Raw genomic sequence first — 23,821 nt, 5'->3', positions numbered from 1 at the left:
GTGGTATGCATATGCTGTGTGTGAGAAATAACCTGCTAATATGACAATTTTGTGAAAAAAAAATCTTGATTTTGCAAAGAATTGTGGGAAAAAATTGCAACTTCAAAAAACTCACCATGCCTCTTACTAAATAACTTGGAGTGTCTACTTTCCAAAAGGGGTCATTGGGGGGGGGGGTGTATTTGTACTTTCCTTACTTGTTAGGATCTCAAGAAATGAGATAGTCCATCAGTGCATCAGGTGTGATACATTTTCAGAGATTGGCACCATAGCTTGTAGACTCTATAACTTTCACTATACACCAATTTGGGTTATTTTTACCAAAGATATATAGCAGTATACATTTTGACCAAAATTTATGAAGAAAAAGTACTAATTTGCAAAATTTTATAACTGAAACGAAGAAAAAATGCAATTTTTTAAAGAATTTTCTGTCTTTTTCTTTTATAGCGCAAAAAAAGAAAAAACAGCGGTGATTAAATACCACCAAAAGAAATCTCTGTTTGTGTGAAAAAAAGGACAAACATTTCATATGGGTACAGTGTTGCATGACTGAGTAATTGTCATTCAAAATGTGAGAGCACCGAAAGCTAAAAATTGGTCTGGTTAGGAAGGGGGTTTAAGTGCCCAGTAGGTAAGTGGTTAACAATTGCGCGGTCATGCGATGCTGTACACAAATAAAATGTATGTGCTTTTTTTCCCACAAATAGAGCTTTCTTTTGGTGGTATGTGTATATGTACTAATGACACTGGCAGGGAAGGGGTTAACACCAGGGGCGCTCAAAGGGTTAAGTGTGTCCCTAGGGGATGCTTTCTAACTGTGTGGGGGGATGAACTGACTGGATGAACACAGAGATCCATGTTCCTGCTTAGCAGGAACACAAGATCGCTGTGTTCTTTCCTGTCAGAACGGCGATCTGCCTTGTTTACCTAGGCAGATCACTGTTCTGCCTCTCTGGGGAAGGATCGGCACGTCCCAGCGCCCCCGCTGTCTATTGCACGAAATGACGTACAGGTACGAGGTTTGGCGCAATAGAGCTGACCTGCCACAGTACATGTAGTATGGCTGGCCGGCAAGTGGTTAACCTGCTTACACACGTACCTGCTTCGTGATGGGATCACGTCCGTGGCACTTTTTTTTTTTTTCTCCTGCTTTTTCTTTCTTTCATTTCTTCTTCTTTTTTCATTCCTCTATCTTTTTAGTTTTGACCCCATAATATATTTTTTTTTAATTGTTTATTTACATTCCATAATAATTAGTGTAAAATTTATTTTAAAGATAAAAATTACATCTTATATGACAAATACTACATATTGGAAATACACTTGAATGGTGATATCCTATGTATCCTATGATAAATGAACATAAAGAAACTAGATTTCTCATTTGACTATGATGTCAGTGATCACATGGTGAACAAAATAGGTAAAACTAACATTGGGATCATCTATGTCCAACCTATAGCCCACGGGCTGAGATGACTATGAATGCGGGCCAACACAATATTGTAAACTTACTTAAAAATGTGGATTTTTGGGAGGAACTTTTTTTGTAAAAATGCATTTACACTTAACGAACACAAAATTTGGCAGTGTCTTTTCTGGTCTTTTATAAGTTTTATCTTCCCAAAGAAAAATCTCCCACTCTTCACAATCACGCCTTATTCATGTCATCTGTTTTTTTTTTTGTGAGCAACTATTTTCAAGAATGAGGCACATGTAGGACAATATTAGAACCAAAATATCTAATGAGCACCTTAAGAATTAATTTAGAATTGCTACTATATCCATCCAACCAGATAGTGATGTGTTAGTGTATCAAAAACAGTGCCAAATATTGTACTAGTTTTATGTTGCCCTCTTTTACATTTATAGTAAAAATATTCCAAAAAAAATATGACTTTTTTACTCTGGTTATCTATATCAGTGACTGCCCACATTTTTCTGCTCATCAGATATCCTTATTATTAGTGTATTTTATGTATGGCCCAACACAATTCCTCTTCTTCCAGAAAGGTCAAAAGGTTGGACACCCCTGTTCTACCCAATCATATATAAACAGAGGTGTTGGGTGGATGGTTCGGGCCGAACATAAGTTCAGGCCGAACATTGGCTGTCCGGCCCATTAATCCAACACCCGAATGTAGGTCATTGAGCAGCCAAATCTTCCGGGGCTGAAGTGGTTAAAATCACTGCTCCTGAAAAAATTATCCTTTTTTAAAAAAATGTTTGCATTGGTACATCTCTCCCAGGGCAGTACCTGGACCCTCAATACCCATTTTATGGCCAATTACTTGCATATAAGCCTTCAAAAAAACTTTTGATTTTTCCTCTTCGGCTCCCATAGACTTCAATAGCGTTTGCCATTTGGGTTAGAACTTTTCCCCTTTTCGGGAGTTATGCTGCGAACCGAACAGGGGGGGTTCATATATAAACAGAGGTGTTGGGTGGATGGTTCGGGCTGTACATAAGTTCAGGCCGAACATTGTCTGTCTGGGCCATTCGTCCAACACCCGAATGTAGGCTACGGCATCCTTAACAACCGATGAGTCATCAGCTGTCAATAGGTTTCCCCGCTGACAGATGAATAAAAAAATTGCTGCTTAAAAAAAAAAAAAGAAAAATGGCATATGGTCCCCCCCAAAATCCATACCAGACTCTTATCCGAGCATGCAGCCTGGCAGATCAGAAAAAAGGAGTTGTGGGCAAGTGCTCCCCCCCCTCCTGAACCATACCAGGCCACTTGATGGGTGGGTGGTATGGGGCAGAGGGGCTCTGCCCCTCTACCTCAAAGCACCTTGTCATGTTGATTGGGACAAGGGCCACATCCCTTTTGTTTAGAAATTACATTTTTGCTACAGCATGCAAATGCACCACTTTACATACAGACTAAAGGGACCCCCGGGCACTATATTTAAAGGAATTTTTCACTTTTATTTTTTTTAAGCATCATTAAGCGCTTCCGAACCAGCCGCCGCAGTTTTACTGCGGTAGGTTGGCTCCCCTGGGCAAAACGACGTTACCTTATGTCGCTTTGCCTTTTGGCCACTAGGGGGCACGCGTGTGCCCGCGGCTCGCCGCCAAAGCCGATGCGAGTGCCTAGCGGGGCCGATGACCGCTGGGCACCCGCAATCGCTCGTGGTTCTCTCAGGGGAGAGGAGACTGATCGTGTGTTCATACTGATTATGAACACCGATCTGTCTTCTCTCCTAGTCAGTTCCCTCCCCCCACAGTTAGAACACAGTGAGGGAACACAGTTAACCCCTTGATCGCCCCCTAGTGTTAACCCCTTCACTGCCAGTGACATTTATACAGTAATCAGTGTATTTTTATAGCACTGATCGCTGTATAATTGTCACTGGTCCCAAAAATGTGTCAAAAGTGTCCGATGTGTCTGCCGCAATATCCCAATGTCCCGATAAAAATCACTCATCACCGCCATTACTAGTAAAAAAAAATAATAATAAAAATGCCATAAATCTATCCCCTATTTTGTAGATGCTATAACTTTTGTGCAAACCAATCAATATACGCTTATTGCGATTTTTTTTTTCACCAAAAATGTGTAGAGGAATATATATTGGCCTAAAAATTCATTTTTTGTTTTTTTAAATTGGGATATTTATTATAGCAAAAAGTAAAAGATATTGTGTTTTTTCAAAATTGTCGCTCTTCTTTTGTTTATAGCACAAAAAATAAAACCGCAGAGGTGATCAAATACCACCAAATGAAAACTCTATTTGTGGGGGAAAAAAGGATGTCAATTTTGTTTGGGTACAACATTGCACGACCGCGCTATTGTCAGTTAAATTGATGCAGTGCCAAATCGCAAAAAATGGCCTGGTCATTGAGCAGCCAAATCTTCCGGGGCTGAAGTAGTTAAAATCACTGATGCTGAAAAAATTATCCTTTTTGAAAAAAAATGTTTGCATTGGTACATGTCTCCCAGGACAGTACCTGGACCCCCATACCCCTTTTACGGCCAATTACTTGCATATAAGCCTTCAAAATGGGCACTTTTGATTTTTCCTCTTTGGCTAGAATAGACTTCAATGGCGTTTGCCGTTTGGGTTAGTTAGGGTGTTCAGCCCATTTCTAATAAACAGACACATCAGGGATCGTATCCACATTGTGATCCATCACCGTCTTCTGTTCTTTGCAATCGATACAGCAGCAAACACTGTGAGAACCACCAGCAGGGATATACCCACACATATGGCAATTACCCCTCCATTAGACATGCCTCTGCTATCTTCAGATGACTCTCCAGACAGCCCTGCATAAAGGAAACACAACATAATTATGATCTGAACAGTCAACTGAAATGGTCACTATGTATCTCTTTTTCTTAGATTACTATGCTAAATTGGCCAGGAATATGTTTTATCACTGCCATTTAAAGCAGGCTAGGTCAGCTAACTGGTCCTTTGGTAAACAACAACAAAAAGTATACTAATGTAAGTAAGGTATATACTTGTTTAAAAGATCCTTAGCATTTTATCTGCTGACCCCTGCACCACTACTTTGTCTTGTAGTGATGTCTAGAAACTGTCAGAAGGAACATCAGAGCACAAAGGGGTCCAAGAATTTGACACTCCTGGAACTGTCAAGATTCATCAAGTCTTGGTTTCTCTTCAATAGAGACATAAACTGTTGGCATGGATAGTGGGAGAGGTGAGTATTAAAGATGAATTCTGGGTATGGCAATAATTACATTGGTATAGTTTGGACCTATGTAAATATGTATGTGCCATACCAGTGGGATTCTGTGGAATCTGGAAATCACTGTAGTAAGCACCACTAGCTTCCACTTCCACTAGCTTCTGGGTCCAATGCTGAAAGGGTTGCCCTGCTGCACTAGAATACAGGAGTTTGCTCATGCTGCACAGGTGCCATTCAGGGAACACTTTGCATTTCCTCAATGCCAAGTGCCTACTAGAGTGATTTCCAGTTACTCCGGGTTCCCAGAGGTATGGCACATCCATACTTACATTGGTCCAAGTTGGACCAACGTTCCTATGCAAAAATTGTTATACCTTCAGCTTTAACTGTCTTCTTTTCATGAGGCTGCTCGGGTATTTGCTTCAGCTAATCGCTGTGGTTCCTGGTAATTAGGCGGATAGTCACTTACTACTGACAGCTTCCCCTCTACCTCCGACCACGACAGGTTCCCTGGCCGGCAGAACCGTCACTTTTGGTTGGACTGCGAGCCACAATTCCAACCCTGCGCTGCTCTCTTGCTTCTGGATAGGCCATCAGACAGCCTAGAAGCCAGATGTGCACAGGATAGGCCCATCTCCAGCCTAGCAGCCCGGGCCACACGCCACCCAGAGAGCCATCCAGGTGTCACAGAACACAGATCACCTGACTCCACCCAAATATATAGGCTCTCCCAGCAGGCCAAGGGATTCAGGAAAACCCCTGCCCATTGGCTGAGATACGCCATATTAGTTGCCCTTCTCATATCTAGTACCACCGAGTACCCGACCATCTAGTGGTATTAGAGAAAAGTTCAACAAGACCAAACTTAAGGAAAAATCAATAGATATCTAACAATCAACCAGGATAACTACTCTTGGCAAGTAAATTTGTGAGGAGCAACCCTGCCTAAACTCCAGGGTGCTACATCACTATGAGGGATGAGCTGATGGGAGAAGTAAAAGATTCAGTTGTTAGCTGAAGGCATAACATAAAGGGTAAATGGTAGGTAAAACATTTATAGCAAATGTGTTACAGCTAGAAACTGCTGTAAAAATGAATATGTGCTTAAGCTTACAATTCTCTTTTATTATTATTATTATTATTATTATTATTATTATTTCTAGTATGTTATAAAACGTACTCCATTCTGCCATGAGTGGTGATGTCAGGCTGCTATGAGTGACGCTACAGGTGTAGACATCATCCTGCTTGAGAGTGATGTTCAACAATAGCCAGGTGAGGTAGGTGATGTCGGGAAGAGGTAAGGTCACTCTTTCCATCAAACTCTCTGATATTGGCTCTCCATTCTTGTACCACGTCATGGAGATGGTCCTGGGGTAGTGCCCATATGCCTGGCAGTTCAACCGGTAAGTGGAATTTGTGATAAGCATCTGTGTCACTATTACAACTGGTGGTTCTGCAAGAAGAGATGCGTGGAATAATGGAGGGTTAAGTATGACCATAGACAGAATGCATTTTTAATCAACCCGCCAAAGATTTGACAAAGTCATACAATGATCAATTCAAACTAGAAAATGATTAAAAAAACAAATGATTCTCAAACTGAGCTGTAAGCATTGTTTTGATTTTTAAAATTACACACATCTTCTTTGATCAAATTTTCATCAAATCAAACAAATGTTGTCTCTGCCAGCCTCATAGTGCAAACTTCCAATTTCCATTATCATTCAGCTGCCTGCAGATTATTTTCGAGTTCCAAATTCCATTAAATAGTGAGCAGGCTTGTTCCATTCCATGGTGCTGTTGGCATATCGGAGACCATTTCCCACTGACAATACCTTCTAGAGGTACAGTTGTGCTCATAAGTTTACATACCCTGGCAGAATTTTTGATTTCTTGGCCATTTTTCAGAGAATATGAATGATAACACAAAAACTTTTCTTACACTCATGGTTAGTGTTTGGCTGAAGCCATTTATTATCAATTAACTGTGTTTACTCTTTTTAAATCATAGTAGCAACAGAAACTACCCAAATGACCCTGATCAAAAGTTTACATACCCTGGTGATTTTGGCCTGATTACATGCACACAAGTTGCCCCACGGGATATGAATGGCTATTAACCACTTGCCGGCCGCCGCACAACGATGTACGTTCAAACTTTGAAGGGGTATATCGTTGTTATGGCAGCAGCTAGATGCCATAACCCTGGTATCCCCGTTTTCGTGCGGCTGCCGGCTTTCAGATAAAAGTGGTCCCTATGGCGGATTCGCCGCAAGATCACTTTTATCGGTGGAGGGAGAGGGCCACCCCTCCCGCCGCGATCCGGTGCCCTCCGCCGCTTACCAGAGCTGTCGGTAGCGGCGGAGGCGATCGCATCCATCTCCGTCCTGTGCCTGGAGATGAGTGAGGCTAAGATGGCGCCCACTCGTCTCCATGACACTGCTGGGCGGAAGCGATGTCAAAATGCCTCTTAAAGGCACATTTTTTCAAATGTCATTTTTTTAAATGACTTTTTTTTTTTTTTATTGCATTTTAGTGTAAACATGAGATCTGAGGTCTTTTTGACCCCAGATCTCATATTTAAGAGGTCCTGTCATGCTTTTTTCTATTACAAGGGATGTTTACATTTCTTGTAATAGGAATAAAAGTGCCACATTTTAAAAAAAAAAAAACAGTGCAAAAATAAATAAAATAATGTAAAATAAATAATAAAAATAAACATTTTTTTTTAAAAACCCCCGTCCTGACGAGCTCGCGCGCAGAATTGAACACATAAGCGAGTAGCGCACGCATATGACAACGGTGGTCAAACCACACATGTGAGGTATCGCCATGACCGGTAGAGTGAGAGCAATAATTCTAGCCCTAGATCTCCTCTGTACCACAAAATATGCAACCTGTAGAATTTTTTAAACGTCGCCTATGGAGATTTTTGAGGGTAAAAGTTTGACGCCATTCCACGAGCGGGCGCAATTTTGAAGTGTGACATGTTGGGTATCAATTTACTTGGCGTAACATTATGTTTCACAATATAAAAAAAATTGGGCTAACTTTACTGTGGTGTTATTTTTTTATTCAAAAAAAGTGCGCTTTTAAGACCGCTGCGCAAATACGGTGCAAAAAAAAGTATTGCAACGACCGCCATTTTATTCTCTAGGGTGTTAGAAGAAAAACCATCTATAATGTTTGGGGGTTCTAAGTAATTTTCTAGCAAAAAAACCTGTTTTAAACATGTAAACACCTTAAATCCAAATAGAGGCTGGTCCTTAAGTGGTTAAAGGTAACCATCCTCACCTGTGATCTGTTTGCTTGTAATTAGTGTGTGTGTATAAAAGGTCAATGAGTTTCTGGACTCCTGACAGACCCTTGTATCTTTCATCCAGTGCTGCACTGACGTTTCTGGATTCTGAGTCATGGGGAAAGGAAAATAATTGTCAAAGGATCTGCAGGAAAAGGTAGTTGAACTGTATAAAACAGGAAAGGGATATAAAAGGATATCAAAAGGAATTGAGAATGCCAACGCCAATTCCTTGGCATTCTCAATTCAAGAAGTGGAAAATGAGGGGTTCTGTTGAAACCAAACCACGGTCAGGTAGACCAACTAAAATTTCAGCCACAACTGCCAGGAAAATTGTTCGGGATGCAAAGAAAAACCCACAGATAACTTCAGGTGAAATACAGGACTCTCTGAAAAGATGTGCTGTGGCTGTTTCAAGATGCACAATAAGGTGGCACTTGAAGAAAGATGGGCTGCATGGTCAAGTCGCCAAAAGAAAGCCATTACTACACAAATTCCACAAAGTATCCTGCTTATAATATGCCAAACAGCACAGAGACAAGCCTCAAACCTTCTGGCACAAAGTCATTTGGAGTGACGAGACCAAAAATGAGCTTTTTGGCCACAACCATAAACGCTACATTTGGAGAGGAGTCAACAAGGCCTATGATGAAAGGTACACCATTCCTACTGTGAAACACAGAGGTGGATTGCTGATGTTTTGGGTAGGCATGTGCATTTCGTTTCGTTCTGAATCGAAATTCGGACGAATTTTTCATTATTCGGAAATTCGGATGCATCCGAATTTCCGAATGACAAAAGTAAAGAATTTAAACGAATCCGAAAAAAAACGAACGAATTCGAATCGAATTCGAAAACATATTCGAATCGAATTCGAAAACATATTCGAATCGAATTCGAAAACATATTCGAATCGAATTCGAAAACATATTCGAATCGAATTCGAAAACATATTCGAATCGAATTCGAAAACATAATCAAATTAAAAAAAAATAGAAAACGTTTTTCTAAAAAAAACAATAAGGTAGAATATAAAATAATAAAGCAATAGAATATGTATATATATATATATATATATATATATATATATATATATATATATATATATATATATATATATATATATATATATATATGTTTTTTTATGCTTTTCTTTTCTATTATTTTATATTCTATAATAGTATTTTCAATTCAAATTCAAATTCATTCTATACGAAATTCGAATTTCGGTACATGGCTTCTGAAGTTTGAATTTCGTATAGAATGAATTCGAATTTGAATAGAAAAGATTAGAACAGAAAATAATAGAAAAGTATAGACTATAAAAACAATAGAACAGAATAGAAGAAAATATAATATATATATTATATTTTCTTCTATTCTGTTCTATTGTTTTTCTAGTCTATTCTTTTCTATTATTTTCTATTCTATTCTAATCTTTTACATTCAAATTTGATTTCGGTCTATATGAAATTCGAATTTGGAAGCTGTTTTATATATATATATATATATATATATATATATATATATATATATATATATATATATATATATATATATATATATATATATATATAATTTTCTATTCTGTTTCATTGTTTTTCTATGCTATTCTTTTCTATTCTATTGTTAACTTTTCTATTCGAATTTGAATTCATTCTATATGAAATTCGAATTTCGGAAGATGGCTTCTGAAAGTGGAATTTCGTATAGAATGAATTCGAATTTGAATAGAAAAGATTAGAATAGAAAATAATAGACTAGACAAACAATAGAACAGAACAGAATAAAATATAATATATATAATTTATTCTATTCTGTTCTATTGTTTTTCTAGTCTTTTCTCTTCTACTCTATTCTAATCTTTTCTATTCAAATTCGAATTCATATTATAAGAAATTCAAATTTCGGAAGATGGTTTTATTTATATATATATATATATATGTGTGTGTGTATATGTATAATATATATGTATATGTATATGTATATGTATAATATATATATATATATATATATATATATATATATATATATATATATATATATATATATATATATAAAACCATCTTCCGAAATTTGAATTTCTTATAAAATGAATTTGAATTTGAATAGAAAAGATTAGAACAGAGTAGAAGAGAAAAGACTAGAAAAACAATAGAACAGAATACAAAAAATTATATATATTATATTTTATTCTGTTCTATTGTTTGTCTAGTCTATTATTTTCTATTCTAATCTTTTCTATTCAAATTCAAATTCATTCTATACGAAATTCCACTTTCAGAAGCCATCTTCCGAAATTCGAATTTCGTATAGAATGAATTCAAATTCGAATAGAAAAGTTTAGAATAGAATAGAAAAGAATAGCATAGAAAAACAATGAAACAGAATAGAAAATTTTTTATATATATATATATATATATATATATATATATATATATATATATATATAAAACATCTTCCAAAATTCGAATTTCATATAGACCGAAATCAAATTTGAATATAAAAGATTAGAATAGAATAGAAAATAATAGAAAAGAATAGACTAGAAAAACAATAGAACAGAATAGAAGAAAATATAATATATAATATATATATATATTATATTTTCTTCTATTCTGTTCTATTGTTTTTCTAGTCTATTCTTTTCTATTATTTTCTGTTCGAATTCATTCTATAAGAAATTCAAACTTCAGAAGCCATGTTCCGAAATTCGAATTTCGTATAGAATGAATTTGAATTGAAAAGACTATTATAGAATATAAAATAATAGAAAAGAAAAGAATAAAAAAACAATAGAAGAGAATAATACAAAAAAATTACCGTATTTATCGGCGTATAACACGCACTGGCGTATAACACGCACCCCAAGTTTAGGAGGGAATTTTAAGGAAAAAAAAACTTTTAGGAGGGAAGTTTAAGGGAAAAAAACTTACATTTAAATGCCCATCATTGCAGCCTTCTCAGTGCAGCCTTGCCCCAGTGCAGCCATGTCAGTGCAGCCTTGTCAGTGCAGCCTTGTCAGTGCAGCCTTCCCAGTGTCCATTGCAGCCTTATCCCAGTGCAGCCTTGCCCCAGTGCAGCCTTGCCCCAGTGCAGCCTTGCAGCTCGCAGTTTGAAAATCCTGTGATCCCCTGCGATCCTGAACTTCAAAATCGCCGACCGCGATTTGAAAATGGTGCCGCCAGCGCCAAAATACACAGAGCCGGTCCTCAGCTCTTCTCGGCGGCTCTCGTTCACTTTCGGCTCCACTCGTAGTCCCGCCCAGGATGGGCGTGACTGTGAGCGGAGCTATCCGAACCTAGCCGAGTACACTCGGCTAGGTTCGGGCGGCACTCGAGTGAAGCCGAAAGTGGCCGAGAAGAGCCGAGGACCGGCTCTGTGTATTTCGGCGCCATTTTCAAATCGCGGTCGGCGATTTTGAAGATCTGTCAGCTCAGGATCGCAAGGGATCGGCGTATAACACGCACCCATGATTTTCCCCTGATTTTAAGGGGAAAAAAGTGCGTGTTATATGCCGATAAATACGGTATATATATTTATATATATATTTTTTATTTTTATTTTTTTTCTATGCTGGTCTATTGTTTTTCTATTCTTTTCTATTCTTTTCTATTTTATTCTAATCTTTTCCTTTTGAATGCAAAATCATTCTATACGAAATTTGAATTTCCGAAAATGGTTATACAGAAACAGAATGAAATAGAATGAAATCGAATTCTAATAGAAAAGACTAGAACAGAAAAACAATAGAACAGAATAGAAAAATATATATATATATATATATATATATATATATATATATATATATATATATATATATATATATATATATATATATATATATATATATATATATACACACACACACACACACATCTTCCGAAATTGGAATTTGGTACAGAATGAATTCAAATAGAAAAGATTAGAATAGAACAGAAAATAATATAAAAGAATAGCATAGAAAAACAATAGAACAGAATAGAAAAAAATATAAAATATTCTATTCTAATCTTTTCTATTCAAATTCATTCTGTACCAAATTCCAATTTCGGAAGATGGTTTTATTTATTTTTATATATATATATAAAATATTTCTTTATTTCTTTCTATTCTGTTCTATTGTTTTTCTATTATATTCTTTTCTATTAGAATTTGATTTCATTCTATTTCTATATAACTATTTTCTGAAATTCGAATTTTGTATAGAATGAATTTAAATTCAAATAGAAAAGATCAGAATATAATAGAAAATAATAGAAAAACAATAGAACAGAATAGAAAATTTTTTTTAATATATATATATAACCATCTTCCAAAATTCGAATTTCGTATAAAATTAATTTGAATAGAAAAGATTAAAATAGAGTAGAAAGAATAGACTAGAAAAATAATAGAACAGAATAGAATAGGATATAATATATATATTATATTTTATTCTGTTCTGTTCTATTGTTTTTCTAGTCTATTCTTTTCTATTCAAATTCAAATTCATTCTATACGAAATTCGAATTTCAGAAGCCATCTTCCGAAATTCGAATTTCGTATAGAATGAATTCAAATTCGAATAGAAATGTTTAGAATAGAATAAAAAAGTATAGCATAGAAAAACAATGAAACAGAATAGAAAAAAATATATATATTATATTTTATTCTCTTCTGTTCTATTGTTTTTCTAGTCTATTCTATTTCTATTCTAATCTTTTCTATTCAAATTCGAATTCATTCTATACGAAATTCTAGTTTTAGAAGCCATCTTCCGAAATTCGAATTTCGCATAGAATTAATTCAAATTCGAATAGAAAAGTTTAGAATAGAATAGAAAAGAATAGCATAGAAAAACAATGGAACAGAATAGAAAAAAAATATAATATATATATTTAACCATCTTCCAAAATTGGAATTTGGTACAGAATGAATTCGAATTCAAATAGAAAAGCTTAGAATACAATATATTATATTTTTTTCTATTCTGATCTATTGTTTTTCTATGCTATTCTTTTATACTTTCTATTCTATCCTAATCTTTTCTATTGGAATTCGATTTCATTCTATACGAATTTCAAATTTCGCAAAATGGTTATATATAGTTTACTTTTTCAAATTCAGTTATTGTTTTTTTCGAATTTTATAGTTTTTTTCGAATGTGGTAGAAATTTTTCGAATTTGACAGTTTTTTTCGAATGTGGTAGAATTTTTTCGAATTTAATATTTTTTTCAAATGTAGTAACATTTTTTTTGAATTTGATAGTTTTTTTCGAATGTGGTAGAATTTTTTCGAATTTGACAGTTTTTTTCGAATGTGGTAGAATTTTTTCGAATTTGACAGTTTTTTTCGAATGTGGTAGAATTTTTTCGAATTTGATAGTTTTTTTCGAATGTGGTAGAAATTTTTCGAATTTGACAGTTTTTTTCGAATTTGATAGTTTTTTTCGAATGTGGTAGAATTTTTTCGAATTTGATAGTTTTTTTCGAATGTGGTAGAATTTTTTCGAATTTGACAGTTTTTTTCGAATGTGGTAGAATTTTTTCGAATTTAATAGTTTTTTTCGAATGTGGTAGAAATTTTTCGAATTTGACAGTTTTTTTCGAATTTGATAGTTTTTTTCGAATGTGGTAGAATTTTTTCGAATTTGATAGTTTTTTTCGAATGTGGTAGAAATTTTTCGAATTTGACAGTTTTTTTCGAATTTGATAGTTTTTTTCGAATGTGGTAGAATTTTTTCGAATTTGATAGTTTTTTTCGAATGCGGTCGAATTTTTTCGAATGCGGTCAAATTTTTTCGAATGCGGTCGAATTTTTTCGAATTCGAATACGAAACGAAACGAATTCCGAAAACGAATGTAATGAATGCAACGAATTTAACTAAACGAATTAAGTTAAATAACGAATCGAAACGAAACTAAACTAAACTAATTTTTTCATCCTGCACATGTCTAGTTTTGGGGATGTGTGAGCTACAAAAGCACAGGAAATCTGGTCAAAATTGATGGCAAGATGAAAGCAACATGTTATCAAAAATTACTGGAGGAACATTTGCATTCATCAGCCAGGAAGCTGTGCATGGGACATACTTGGACATTCCAACATGACAATGATCCAAAACACAAGGCCAAGTCGACCTGTTATTGGCTACAGCAAAATAAAGTGAAGGTTCTGGAGTGGCCATCTCAGTCTCCTGACCTCAATATCATTGAGCCACTCTGGGGAGATCTCAAACGTGCAGCTCATGCAAGACAGGCCAAGAATTTACAGGAGCTGGAGGCTTTTTGCCAAGAGGAATGGGCAGCTTTACTATCTGAGAAGCTAAAGAGCCTCATCCACAAATACCACAAAAGACTTCAAGTTGTCAATGATGTTAAAGGGGGCAATACACGATATTAAGAACTGGGGTATGTAAAATTTTGATCAGGGTCATTTGGGTAGTTTCTGTTGCCATTATGATTTAAAAAGAGTAAATACAGATGACTGATAATAAATGGCTTCAGCCAAACACTAACCATGAGTGAAAGAAAAGTTTTTCTGTTATCATTCATTTTCTCTGAAAAATGCCCAAGAAATCATAAATTCAGCCAGGGTATGTAAACTTATGAGCACAGTTATAAGTGAGGGCTGCAGGAACAAATACTAATTTGCTGAGTGGAGCTTAATATGTGATTATCAGCACAGACCCCCCCCCTCTGACAGGGAGAGCCGCTCTCCCTGTCAGCGCGAAACGAGGAAAGCCGTTTACCGGCACTTCCTGGTTCACGCGATGATCAGCGCGTACACAGTATCTAACAAAAGTGAGTACACCCCTCACATTTTTGGAAATATTTTAATATATCTTTTCATGTGACAACACTGAAGAAATGACACTTTGCTACAATGTAAAGTAGTGAGTGTACAGCTTGTATAACAGTGTAAATTTGCTGTCCCTTCAAAATAACTCAACACACTTTTGTTTCCAGCGGTTTATTTTTTATTTTTTTGTTTCATACATTTTTATTGAGTGAGCACACAGCCATTAATGTCTAAGCCACTGTCACGTACCTGGTGGTGGAGCCCAGGATGCAAGGAGTAGCCTCTCGTGTGCCTCTGGTTCGAGAGCCCCTGATAGAGAAGACAGGGACTCAAGAGCACAGGGGGCCACAGGTGCTTGGTAAGTGGCAGGTGTAGGGTTGATCCGGACCTCTGGTGCAGCAGCAGAAGAACTATCAGGAACACTGGATCCACCGACAGGAACTCAGGAACAACAGGCAACTGGGAGGTGTTCTGTAGTACCACTGGAAGCACTTAACGAAGTCAGACAGGCCGGGTCAAAACACAGGTAAGCAGAGCAGGTACAAAACGGAACCAGGAGAGTAGTCGGGGCACGGACCGGGTCGGCAACAGACAGGCAGGTAATAACTGAAGGATGAGGCAGGAGAATCGTCAGACAAGCCGAGGTCAGGGACTGGCAGCAAACAGGAGAAGTCAGGAACGAGCCGGGTAACAGGAATCAGGTAAACAGGTATACTGGAAGCTTAGGGTCACAGGGAACGCTGTAGACCGGACAGCAAGGAAGCATGCTGACAGGCACCTTTAAATAGGCCTAATGGCGCCAAAAGCTGTCACACCGCACGTCTGCGCGCCGCCGCGTTCACACGTGCACGCCCGAGTACCGATCGTACGTGCCCGTTCGTCTCATCGTGTACCCGCGTACACCCGCTCGTATTAGCGCGCACCCGCATGCGTCCGTTCGTGTCAACGCGTCTCCGAACGCGTCCTCTGGTTCTACTGACAATAGTTCTGTTAACCGATCTTCCGCCGACGGCTGAACTAACAGGACGTCTTTCATGACATTGCCCCCTCCCAAGGGGCAGCCTCCGGATGCCCAACTGTGCCATCTTACTTGGATGAGATCTTTTAAAGGCAAGTATCAATCTCCTAGCATGGATGTTGGACTCCGGCTCCCAGGAGTTTTCCTCAGGCCCATACCCCTTCCACTTTACCAAGAACTGGACTTGGTTACGTCTCTTCCTACAATCCAGAATGGACTCGACCTCATATTCAGTTTCTCCGTCAATGATCACGGGTTCAGGGGGATTGACCCTCCGGTTGACAAAAGGATCAGGAACTGCGGGTTTGAGTAGGGCAACATGAAAGACCGGATGAATCCGGAATGATTCTGGTAGCTTTAGTTCGTAGGCCACATTATTAATTTTTCTTGTCACTGGAAAAGGACCCACGAACTTGGGACCCAATTTTTTGGAAGGACAGGCCAATCTTAGATTCAAAGTAGATAGCCAAACCAAATCTCCAGGTTTAAGATCAAGCTCCCCCCTTCTCTTCTTATCAAACACCTCTTTGTTGTAGTTCTGGGTCCTTGCCATAGTCTCTTGCAGAAGCTTATTATTCGATTCAAAGAAGTTTAGGTTTTCTTGAACAGCTGGTACTGGACACTCCGGAATGTTAGTGGACAAGAACAGAGGATGGAACCCATAATTTGCAAAAAATGGTGTTTGTTTTGTAGCGGAATGAACAGAGTTGTTGTATGCAAATTCGGCAAGGGGAAGAAGCGGAGCCCAATCATCCTGGGAGAACGAGGAAAAGCAGCGCAGATACTGCTCCAGCGTCTGATTCGTTCTCTCCGTCTGGCCATTTGTTTGGGGGTGATAGGCAGAAGAGAAGGCAAGATCAATTTTCAGGAATTCACAGAGAGCTCTCCAAAACCTCGAGGTGAATTGTACCCCCCGATCGGAAGTAATATTGGCAGGGATGCCATGAAGCCTCACCACCTCCTTAATAAATGTCCTGGCAGTTTCAACAGCAGTAGGAGTACCTTTCATTGGTAAGAAATGTGCCATCTTGGATAATCTATCCACAATTACGAAGATCGTAGTGTAACTTTCAGAAGGTGGCAACTCGACAATAAAATCCATGGAGATCATCCTCCATGGTTTCTCCGGGACAGATAGTGGTTTTAACAGGCCCCAGGCCTTAGACTTGCTACCTTTATTTTGGATACAGGTGACACATGCTTCCACGTAGTCCTTGCAGTCCTTTCTTAATGATGGCCACCAGAACGTGCGCTGAAGAAGTTCAGATGTTTTATGTACTCCAAAGTGGCCAGCTAACATATGGTCATGGCAAGAACTAAGAGCTGCCGTTCGCACCTCCTGAGGTACGAAGATCCTATCCTTAAACCACAGAAGATCATCTCTGGCCTGTAGAGTTGTATCAGGTGGAGCGGAAACGCTCCTGGAGGCTTGCTTAATCTGTGACAGTAGATCCCCTTGGAGTAACAGAAAGTTCCCTGCGGACAAGATGGTATCTGGTGGGGAAGGTGCTTCCGAATCGCTGTACATCCGTGACAGAGCGTCAGGCTTGATATTTTTTGACCCGGGGCGGTAGGTAATATGGAAAGAAAATCTAGTAAAAAACAGTGCCCATCTGGCCTGTCGTGGTTTCAACCTCTTGGCAGTCTTTAAATATTCTAGATTCTTGTGATCTGTATAAACAAGAATCGGGTGGGCTGCTCCCTCTAACAGGTATCGCCATTCCTCCAACGCAGCTTTGATTGCTAACAATTCTCGATCACCCACGTCATAGTTCCTTTCTGCTTCTGATAATTTACGGGAAAAAAAAGCGACTGGGTGCAGAAGAGCCCTAGGGCCCTGTCTTTGGGAGAGTACTGCACCGACCGCTATCTCCGAAGCGTCCACCTCCAGGATGTAGGGTAACGTGGAATCAGGATGTTTTAAAACTGAAGCTGAGACAAACAGATCCTTCAGCGTAGTAAAGGCCATCTGAGCTTCCGTAGACCAGTGGAACTTGAGGCCCTGTTGGGTCAATCTTGTAATGGGAGCAATGATGGTGGAGAATCCCTTGATGAATTTTCTATAAAAATTCGCAAATCCCACGAAACGTTGAATCCCTTTCTTGTCAGTGGGAGCGGGCCAGTCCAGAATGGCGGAGACCTTCTGAGGGTCCATTTTGATGCCTTCCACAGAGATAATAAGACCAAGGAACTGAATACTCTCCTGCTCGAAGACACATTTCTCAGGCTTGGCGTAAAGGCCGTGCAGGCGAAGTCGGGTCAAAACATTTCTGACATGTTCGCGGTGTTCAACTAGGGAAGAAGAGAAGATTAGAATGTCATCTAGATAAATAACAACAAACAGGTCAAGGTAGTCTCTGAAAATGTCATTTACAAAATGCTGAAATGTGGCAGGAGCATTACAGAGTCCGAAAGGCATAACTAAATATTCGAAGTGCCCAAACCGGGTACGGAAAGCAGTCTTCCATTCGTCTCCCTTGCGAATGCGGACAAGGTTGTAGGCACCACGAAGATCCAATTTTGAAAACACTACTGCGGACCCCAGCCTCTGAAAAAGTTCTGGCACTAATGGTAAGGGATAGCGGTTCTTGATTGTAATTTTATTGAGTGCCCGATAATCTACACAAGGGCGCAAAGAATGGTCTTTCTTTTCCACAAAAAAGATTCCTGCTCCTGCCGGAGATGTGGAAGGTTGGATGAAGCCTTTCTTAAGATTATCGTCAATGTAAGTCTTTAATACTCCTAGTTCTAACTCTGATAAAGGAAATATTCTCCCAAAAGGAATCTCTGCCCCTGGGAGAAGCTCAATCGGACAGTCATATGGCCGGTGGGGAGGAAGGGTCTCGGCCCCTTTTTGACTGAAAACGTCCAGAAAGCTATGGTAGACTTCCGGTACAACTTGACGGGTCTCGGCATCAGTTTCCATGCACAACAAGGCAGAGGGAGCTTGAGTAACTTCTGGTAGACAGTGTTGGTGGCAATAAGAGGAAGGAAATTCAATTTTCCCTGAGGCCCAATCAACTTGTGGATTATGGGCCTTGAGCCAAGGCATGCCCAATATGATGGGGAATAGAGGAGATTCAATGACGTCCAGGCAAAGTAGCTCTTGATGAGTGCCAGCAATGGTGGTGAGCATGGGTACTGTTTCCTGGGTTACTGGTCCTGATCTGAGGGTAGAACCATCGGCCAGATATACTGAAAGTCCTTTCGCCCTGGGCCGGATGGGAATATGATGTCTGGAAGCGAAGGACAAGTCTATAAAGCCGCTGCAGGCCCCGGAATCAATGATAGCGATGGTTGGTATATTCCCTCCTGGGAGCTGTAAAAGAAGCGGGACAGCCAGGTGAGACATATTATTCAGTGAAGCTGGGGTAAGAGAAGGAGAAACAGAGAGGCACTTACGAAGCTTGGCCGGGCATGTCCGTACAAAGTGTCCGGGTTCCCCGCAATATAGGCACAGGTTACCAGCCCGACGGCGTTGACGCTCTTCAGGAGTGAGGGATGGCCGTAAGAGTCCCAGCTGCATTGGTTCTGGTGTATCTGAAGTCATGGTAGTAGAAGCTGGAGGAGCGGAGTGGGGAGAACTAGGCACCCGGGGCAGCATCCAGACAGGACGAGCAGGGCCAGAAGATCGCTCTGTACGTCGTTCTCTTAGGCGTCTGTCTATTTGGATGGAAAGGTCTATGAGGTCCTCTAGAGTCTCAGGAAGGCCCACTCGGGCTAGTTCATCCTTCAAGGATTCTGAAAGGCCCATACGGAACTGATACCGTAGGGCGGCGTTGTTCCAATTTGTATCAGAACTCCAGCGTCTGAATTCTGATGCATAGTCCTCGACAGGTCTGCGGCCTTGCTGTAGGGTGTGCAAGGCTGTCTCTGCCGTGGCAGTCAGCTGAGGGTCTTCATATAGGGATGACATAGCCCGAAAGAAGGTATCCAGAGTATCAAGTGAGGTGTCTTTCTTTTCTAACAAGCGATGGGCCCAGGACTGGGGCTCGCCGGTCAGCAGCGAGATCACGAACCCCACCTTGGTGGCTTCCAGGGAGAAAGTCCTTGGTTGAAGGGCAAAAAAGAGCTCACATGAGTTGCGGAAGGACCTGAATTTGCTCCGGTTACCCGAAAATCTTTCAGGCGTGGGGACCCTGGGTTCAGGCGGCAACATGACCACTGATGGTGAAGCAGAAGTCCCGGATACTGGAGGTGTAGAAGCTGCTAGGGCCAGGACTTGGCCTTCCAGCTGGGTGTAGCCTTCTTGTAGGCTCTTTACCGCCTGGGTAAGTCCAGCAAGATGGCGGCAGAGCTCATCCATAGGAGAGGCTCCCTGCGTGGGCTCAGACATGTGCTGTCCGGTACTGTCACGTACCTGGTGGTGGAGCCCAGGATGCAAGGAGTAGCCTCTCGTGTGCCTCTGGTTCGAGAGCCCCTGATAGAGAAGACAGGGACTCAAGAGCACAGGGGGCCACAGGTGCTTGGTAAGTGGCAGGTGTAGGGTTGATCCGGACCTCTGGTGCAGCAGCAGAAGAACTATCAGGAACACTGGATCCACCGACAGGAACTCAGGAACAACAGGCAACTGGGAGGTGTTCTGTAGTACCACTGGAAGCACTTAACGAAGTCAGACAGGCCGGGTCAAAACACAGGTAAGCAGAGCAGGTACAAAACGGAACCAGGAGAGTAGTCGGGGCACGGACCGGGTCGGCAACAGACAGGCAGGTAATAACTGAAGGATGAGGCAGGAGAATCGTCAGACAAGCCGAGGTCAGGGACTGGCAGCAAACAGGAGAAGTCAGGAACGAGCCGGGTAACAGGAATCAGGTAAACAGGTATACTGGAAGCTTAGGGTCACAGGGAACGCTGTAGACCGGACAGCAAGGAAGCATGCTGACAGGCACCTTTAAATAGGCCTAATGGCGCCAAAAGCTGTCACACCGCACGTCTGCGCGCCGCCGCGTGCACACGTGCACGCCCGAGTACCGATCGTACGTGCCCGTTCGTCTCATCGTGTACCCGCGTACACCCGCTCGTATTAGCGCGCACCCGCATGCGTCCGTTCGTGTCAACGCGTCTCCGAACGCGTCCTCTGGTTCTACTGACAATAGTTCTGTTAACCGATCTTCCGCCGACGGCTGAACTAACAGGACGTCTTTCATGACAGCCGCTGACAACAAAAGTGAGTACACCCCTAAGTGAAAATGTCCAAATTGGGCCCAAAAGTGTCAATATTTTGTGTGGCCAACTTTATTTTCCAGCACTGCCTTAACCCTCTTGGGCATGGATTTCACCAGAGCTTCGCAGGTTGCCACTGGAGTCCTCTTCTACTCCTCCATAACAACATCACGGAGCTGGTGGATGTTGGAGACCTTGCGCTCCTCCACCTTCCATTTGAGGATGCCCCACAGATGCTCAATAGGGTTTTGGTCTGGAGACATGCTTGGCCAGTCCATCACCTTTACCCTCAGCTTCTTTAGCAAGGCAGTGGTCATCTTGGAGGTGTGTTTGGGGTCATTATCATGTTGGAATACTGCCCTGTGGCCCAGTTTCCAAAGGGAGTGGATCATGCTCTGCTTCAGTATGTCACAGTACATGTTGGCATTCATGGTCCTCTCAATGAACTGTAGCTCCCCAGTGCCGGCAGCACTCATGCAGCCCCAGACCATGACACTCCCACCACCATGCTTGACTGTAGGCAAGACACACTTGTCTTTGTATTCCTCACCTGGTTGCCGCCACAAACACTTGACACCATCTGAACCAAATAATTTTATCATCAGACCACAGGACATGGTTCCAGTAATCCATGTCCTTAGTCTGCATGTCTTCAGCAAACTGTTTGCAGGCTTTCTTGGGCATCATCTTTAGAAGAGGCTTCCTTCTTGGACAACAGCCATGCAGACCAATTTGATGCAGCGAGCGGCCTATGGTCTGAGCACTGGCAGGCTGACCCCCCACCCCTTCAACCTCTGCAGCAATGCTGGCAGCACTCATATGTCTATTTCCCAAAGACAACCTCTGGATATGATGCTGAGCACGTGCACTCAAATTCTTTGGTTCACCATGGCGAGGCCTGTTCTGAATTAAACCTGTCTTGTTAAACAGCTGTATGGTCTTGGCCACCATGCTGCAGCTCAGTTTAAGGGTCTTGGCAATCTTTTTATAGTTTAGGTCATCTTTATGTATGTAGCGGTGTGGTTGCCACTAGTAACAAACATCCACCATATCACCCTGCTGCCAGACCTTCATATTTCACCTCTGAGACAATGAACAGTCATTTGCTTTGTTTTGTTTTTGTTTATTGGGGGGTATAACTTGGTTGGGGGGGAAAGGGTATATGGGATGCCCATAGATCAAATTACTTTGCCATCATATTATAAATTAGAACTTTGTTTGAGCCTGAAGAAATGATGCGCATATATAACATCTACAGTCTTTTCCCTGCATCACCATGCAGATTATTGCTCCTCCTCTGCGTAACTCCTGCAGACTATTGCTCCCAGGAACTCCTCACCAATGACCGTGTAAAGATGAGGACCTTACCCCTGTAAGAGTGAAGCTCCCAGAAATCCCTCCTGCATAAACTTATAAAGTAGAACATTGTTTCTTGTCACATCCTCTTCTGTATGCAAAAGACTCCACTCTGAATAGTCCTTAATGCTGACTCTTATTGGTTGCTGCTACTAGGTCAGAGGCCTGCAGTACCTCTCCCCAGAGGCCTAGTAGTTTAATAGCATGTGCTGAACGGTGGACTACTGTTCCCAGCTAGTCCAGCTTGCAAATCCTGTGCCATCAGGCCATATCGATTTGACACTATTCCCCACAGTCTCTCCTCTGATCCAGGACTCCAAATCAATGACCGTGTAAAGATGAGGACTTCATCCATGACCGTGTAAGGATGAAGTTCCCTCACAGACTTCCTGGCATGTCTTCACATCCAGCCCTCCACTGTGGTACACTCACCGACCTTTCTCTGCTATGTAAAGATCCTCCTCCTGCGATCGCCGCACCCCCCCCCCAGAGGGGGATGGCCTGCTGCTGTCTAATACTCCATTCTCCACTTCTCCCAGCCGACAACTCCTCCACAGTGGCCTGTTATCTCAGCTTATTTGTAAGGCCCGCCCCCTGCCAATTCCAGTTGGGGATTGGTCAGGGATCCTCACATGAGCTGCCTGTCACTCCAGTTCTAGGCCCTGCCCCTCTTCCAGAACATTCTCCCTGGAAGCAGGGGAGGCACCTCAGCACTGAAGCACAGGTGGTCACAGCCACTGCTACACTAACCACTCCCTGCCCACAAGTCAAAACAAACAGGCCTACCTTAAAGCATAGGCCTGCCTAAATTTACCTGTACTGACAGTTTCCCTAGCAAAAATTCCTATGCTAGCACCTACCTATGGTAGAGGATGCTACATGTAGAGCAACAATTCTTTTTTTCAGATCCTCAGAGAGTTCTTTGCCATAAGGTACCATGTTGAACTTCCAGTGACCAGTATGAGAGAGTGAGAGCGATAACACCAAATCTAACACACCTGCTCCCCATTCACACCTGAGGCCTTGTAACACTAATAAGTCAAATGAAATGGCTATTTGGGCTCAATTTGGACATTTTAACTTATGGGTGTACTCACTTTTGTTTCCAGTGGTTTATTTATTTATTTTTTTGTTTCATAAATTTTTATTGAGTGAACATACGAAAATCGTACAACATTTCAATGTAACATTTGAAAGCATTAAGGTACAATGATAGAGAAAATCATTCTGTTTTTTCAAAATAGGATAGTAATAAGAGTCAATTAGTACTTTACAGAGATATGCATACTGTATTATTCATTTATATATTGATTTTGTATTCTAGTTTGTAGATGTGAAATTCAGATTTTTCTTACATTATTAATGTGAGTATAGAAAATGTCAGTTTGTGCCTATTTTTGAATAATATTGCAATAATAATAATAAAAAACAAAAAAGGGGGGGGGGGGAATAGGGGGAGGGGTTCATTTTGTATCATAGTTTTCCCTTTTCTTTATTTCTTTCTTTCTTCCTCCAATGTCTAGTGTATTCTATTGTT

At 40.6% G+C, this 23,821-nt stretch overlaps 1 protein-coding gene across 2 annotated transcripts in view; it reads right to left on the bottom strand.

Annotated features, from left to right (window-relative positions):
• LOC141107537 (HLA class I histocompatibility antigen, C alpha chain-like) overlaps positions 1-23,821 on the bottom strand; it is a 137,579-nt gene that overhangs the window by 45,303 nt on the left and 68,455 nt on the right. The window contains exons 7-8 of one of the 2 annotated variants that reach the window (XM_073598338.1): positions 5,843-6,118; positions 671-4,276 (exon numbers count right to left, since the gene is read on the bottom strand). The exons of the other annotated variant lie outside the window; for it this stretch is intronic. Coding sequence (XP_073454439.1) covers positions 4,140-4,276; positions 5,843-6,118 — 413 coding nt within the window. The 3' untranslated portion in view covers positions 671-4,139. Of the gene's footprint in view, positions 1-670; positions 4,277-5,842; positions 6,119-23,821 lie in introns of those variants that run through there. 2 annotated transcript variants of the gene reach the window in all.

The sequence above is a fragment of the Aquarana catesbeiana genome, linkage group LG09 (assembly GCF_042186555.1).
Source record: "Aquarana catesbeiana isolate 2022-GZ linkage group LG09, ASM4218655v1, whole genome shotgun sequence".
Classification (NCBI taxonomy): Eukaryota; Metazoa; Chordata; class Amphibia; order Anura; family Ranidae; genus Aquarana; species Aquarana catesbeiana.
This window is presented reverse-complemented; position numbering and strand designations above follow the sequence as displayed.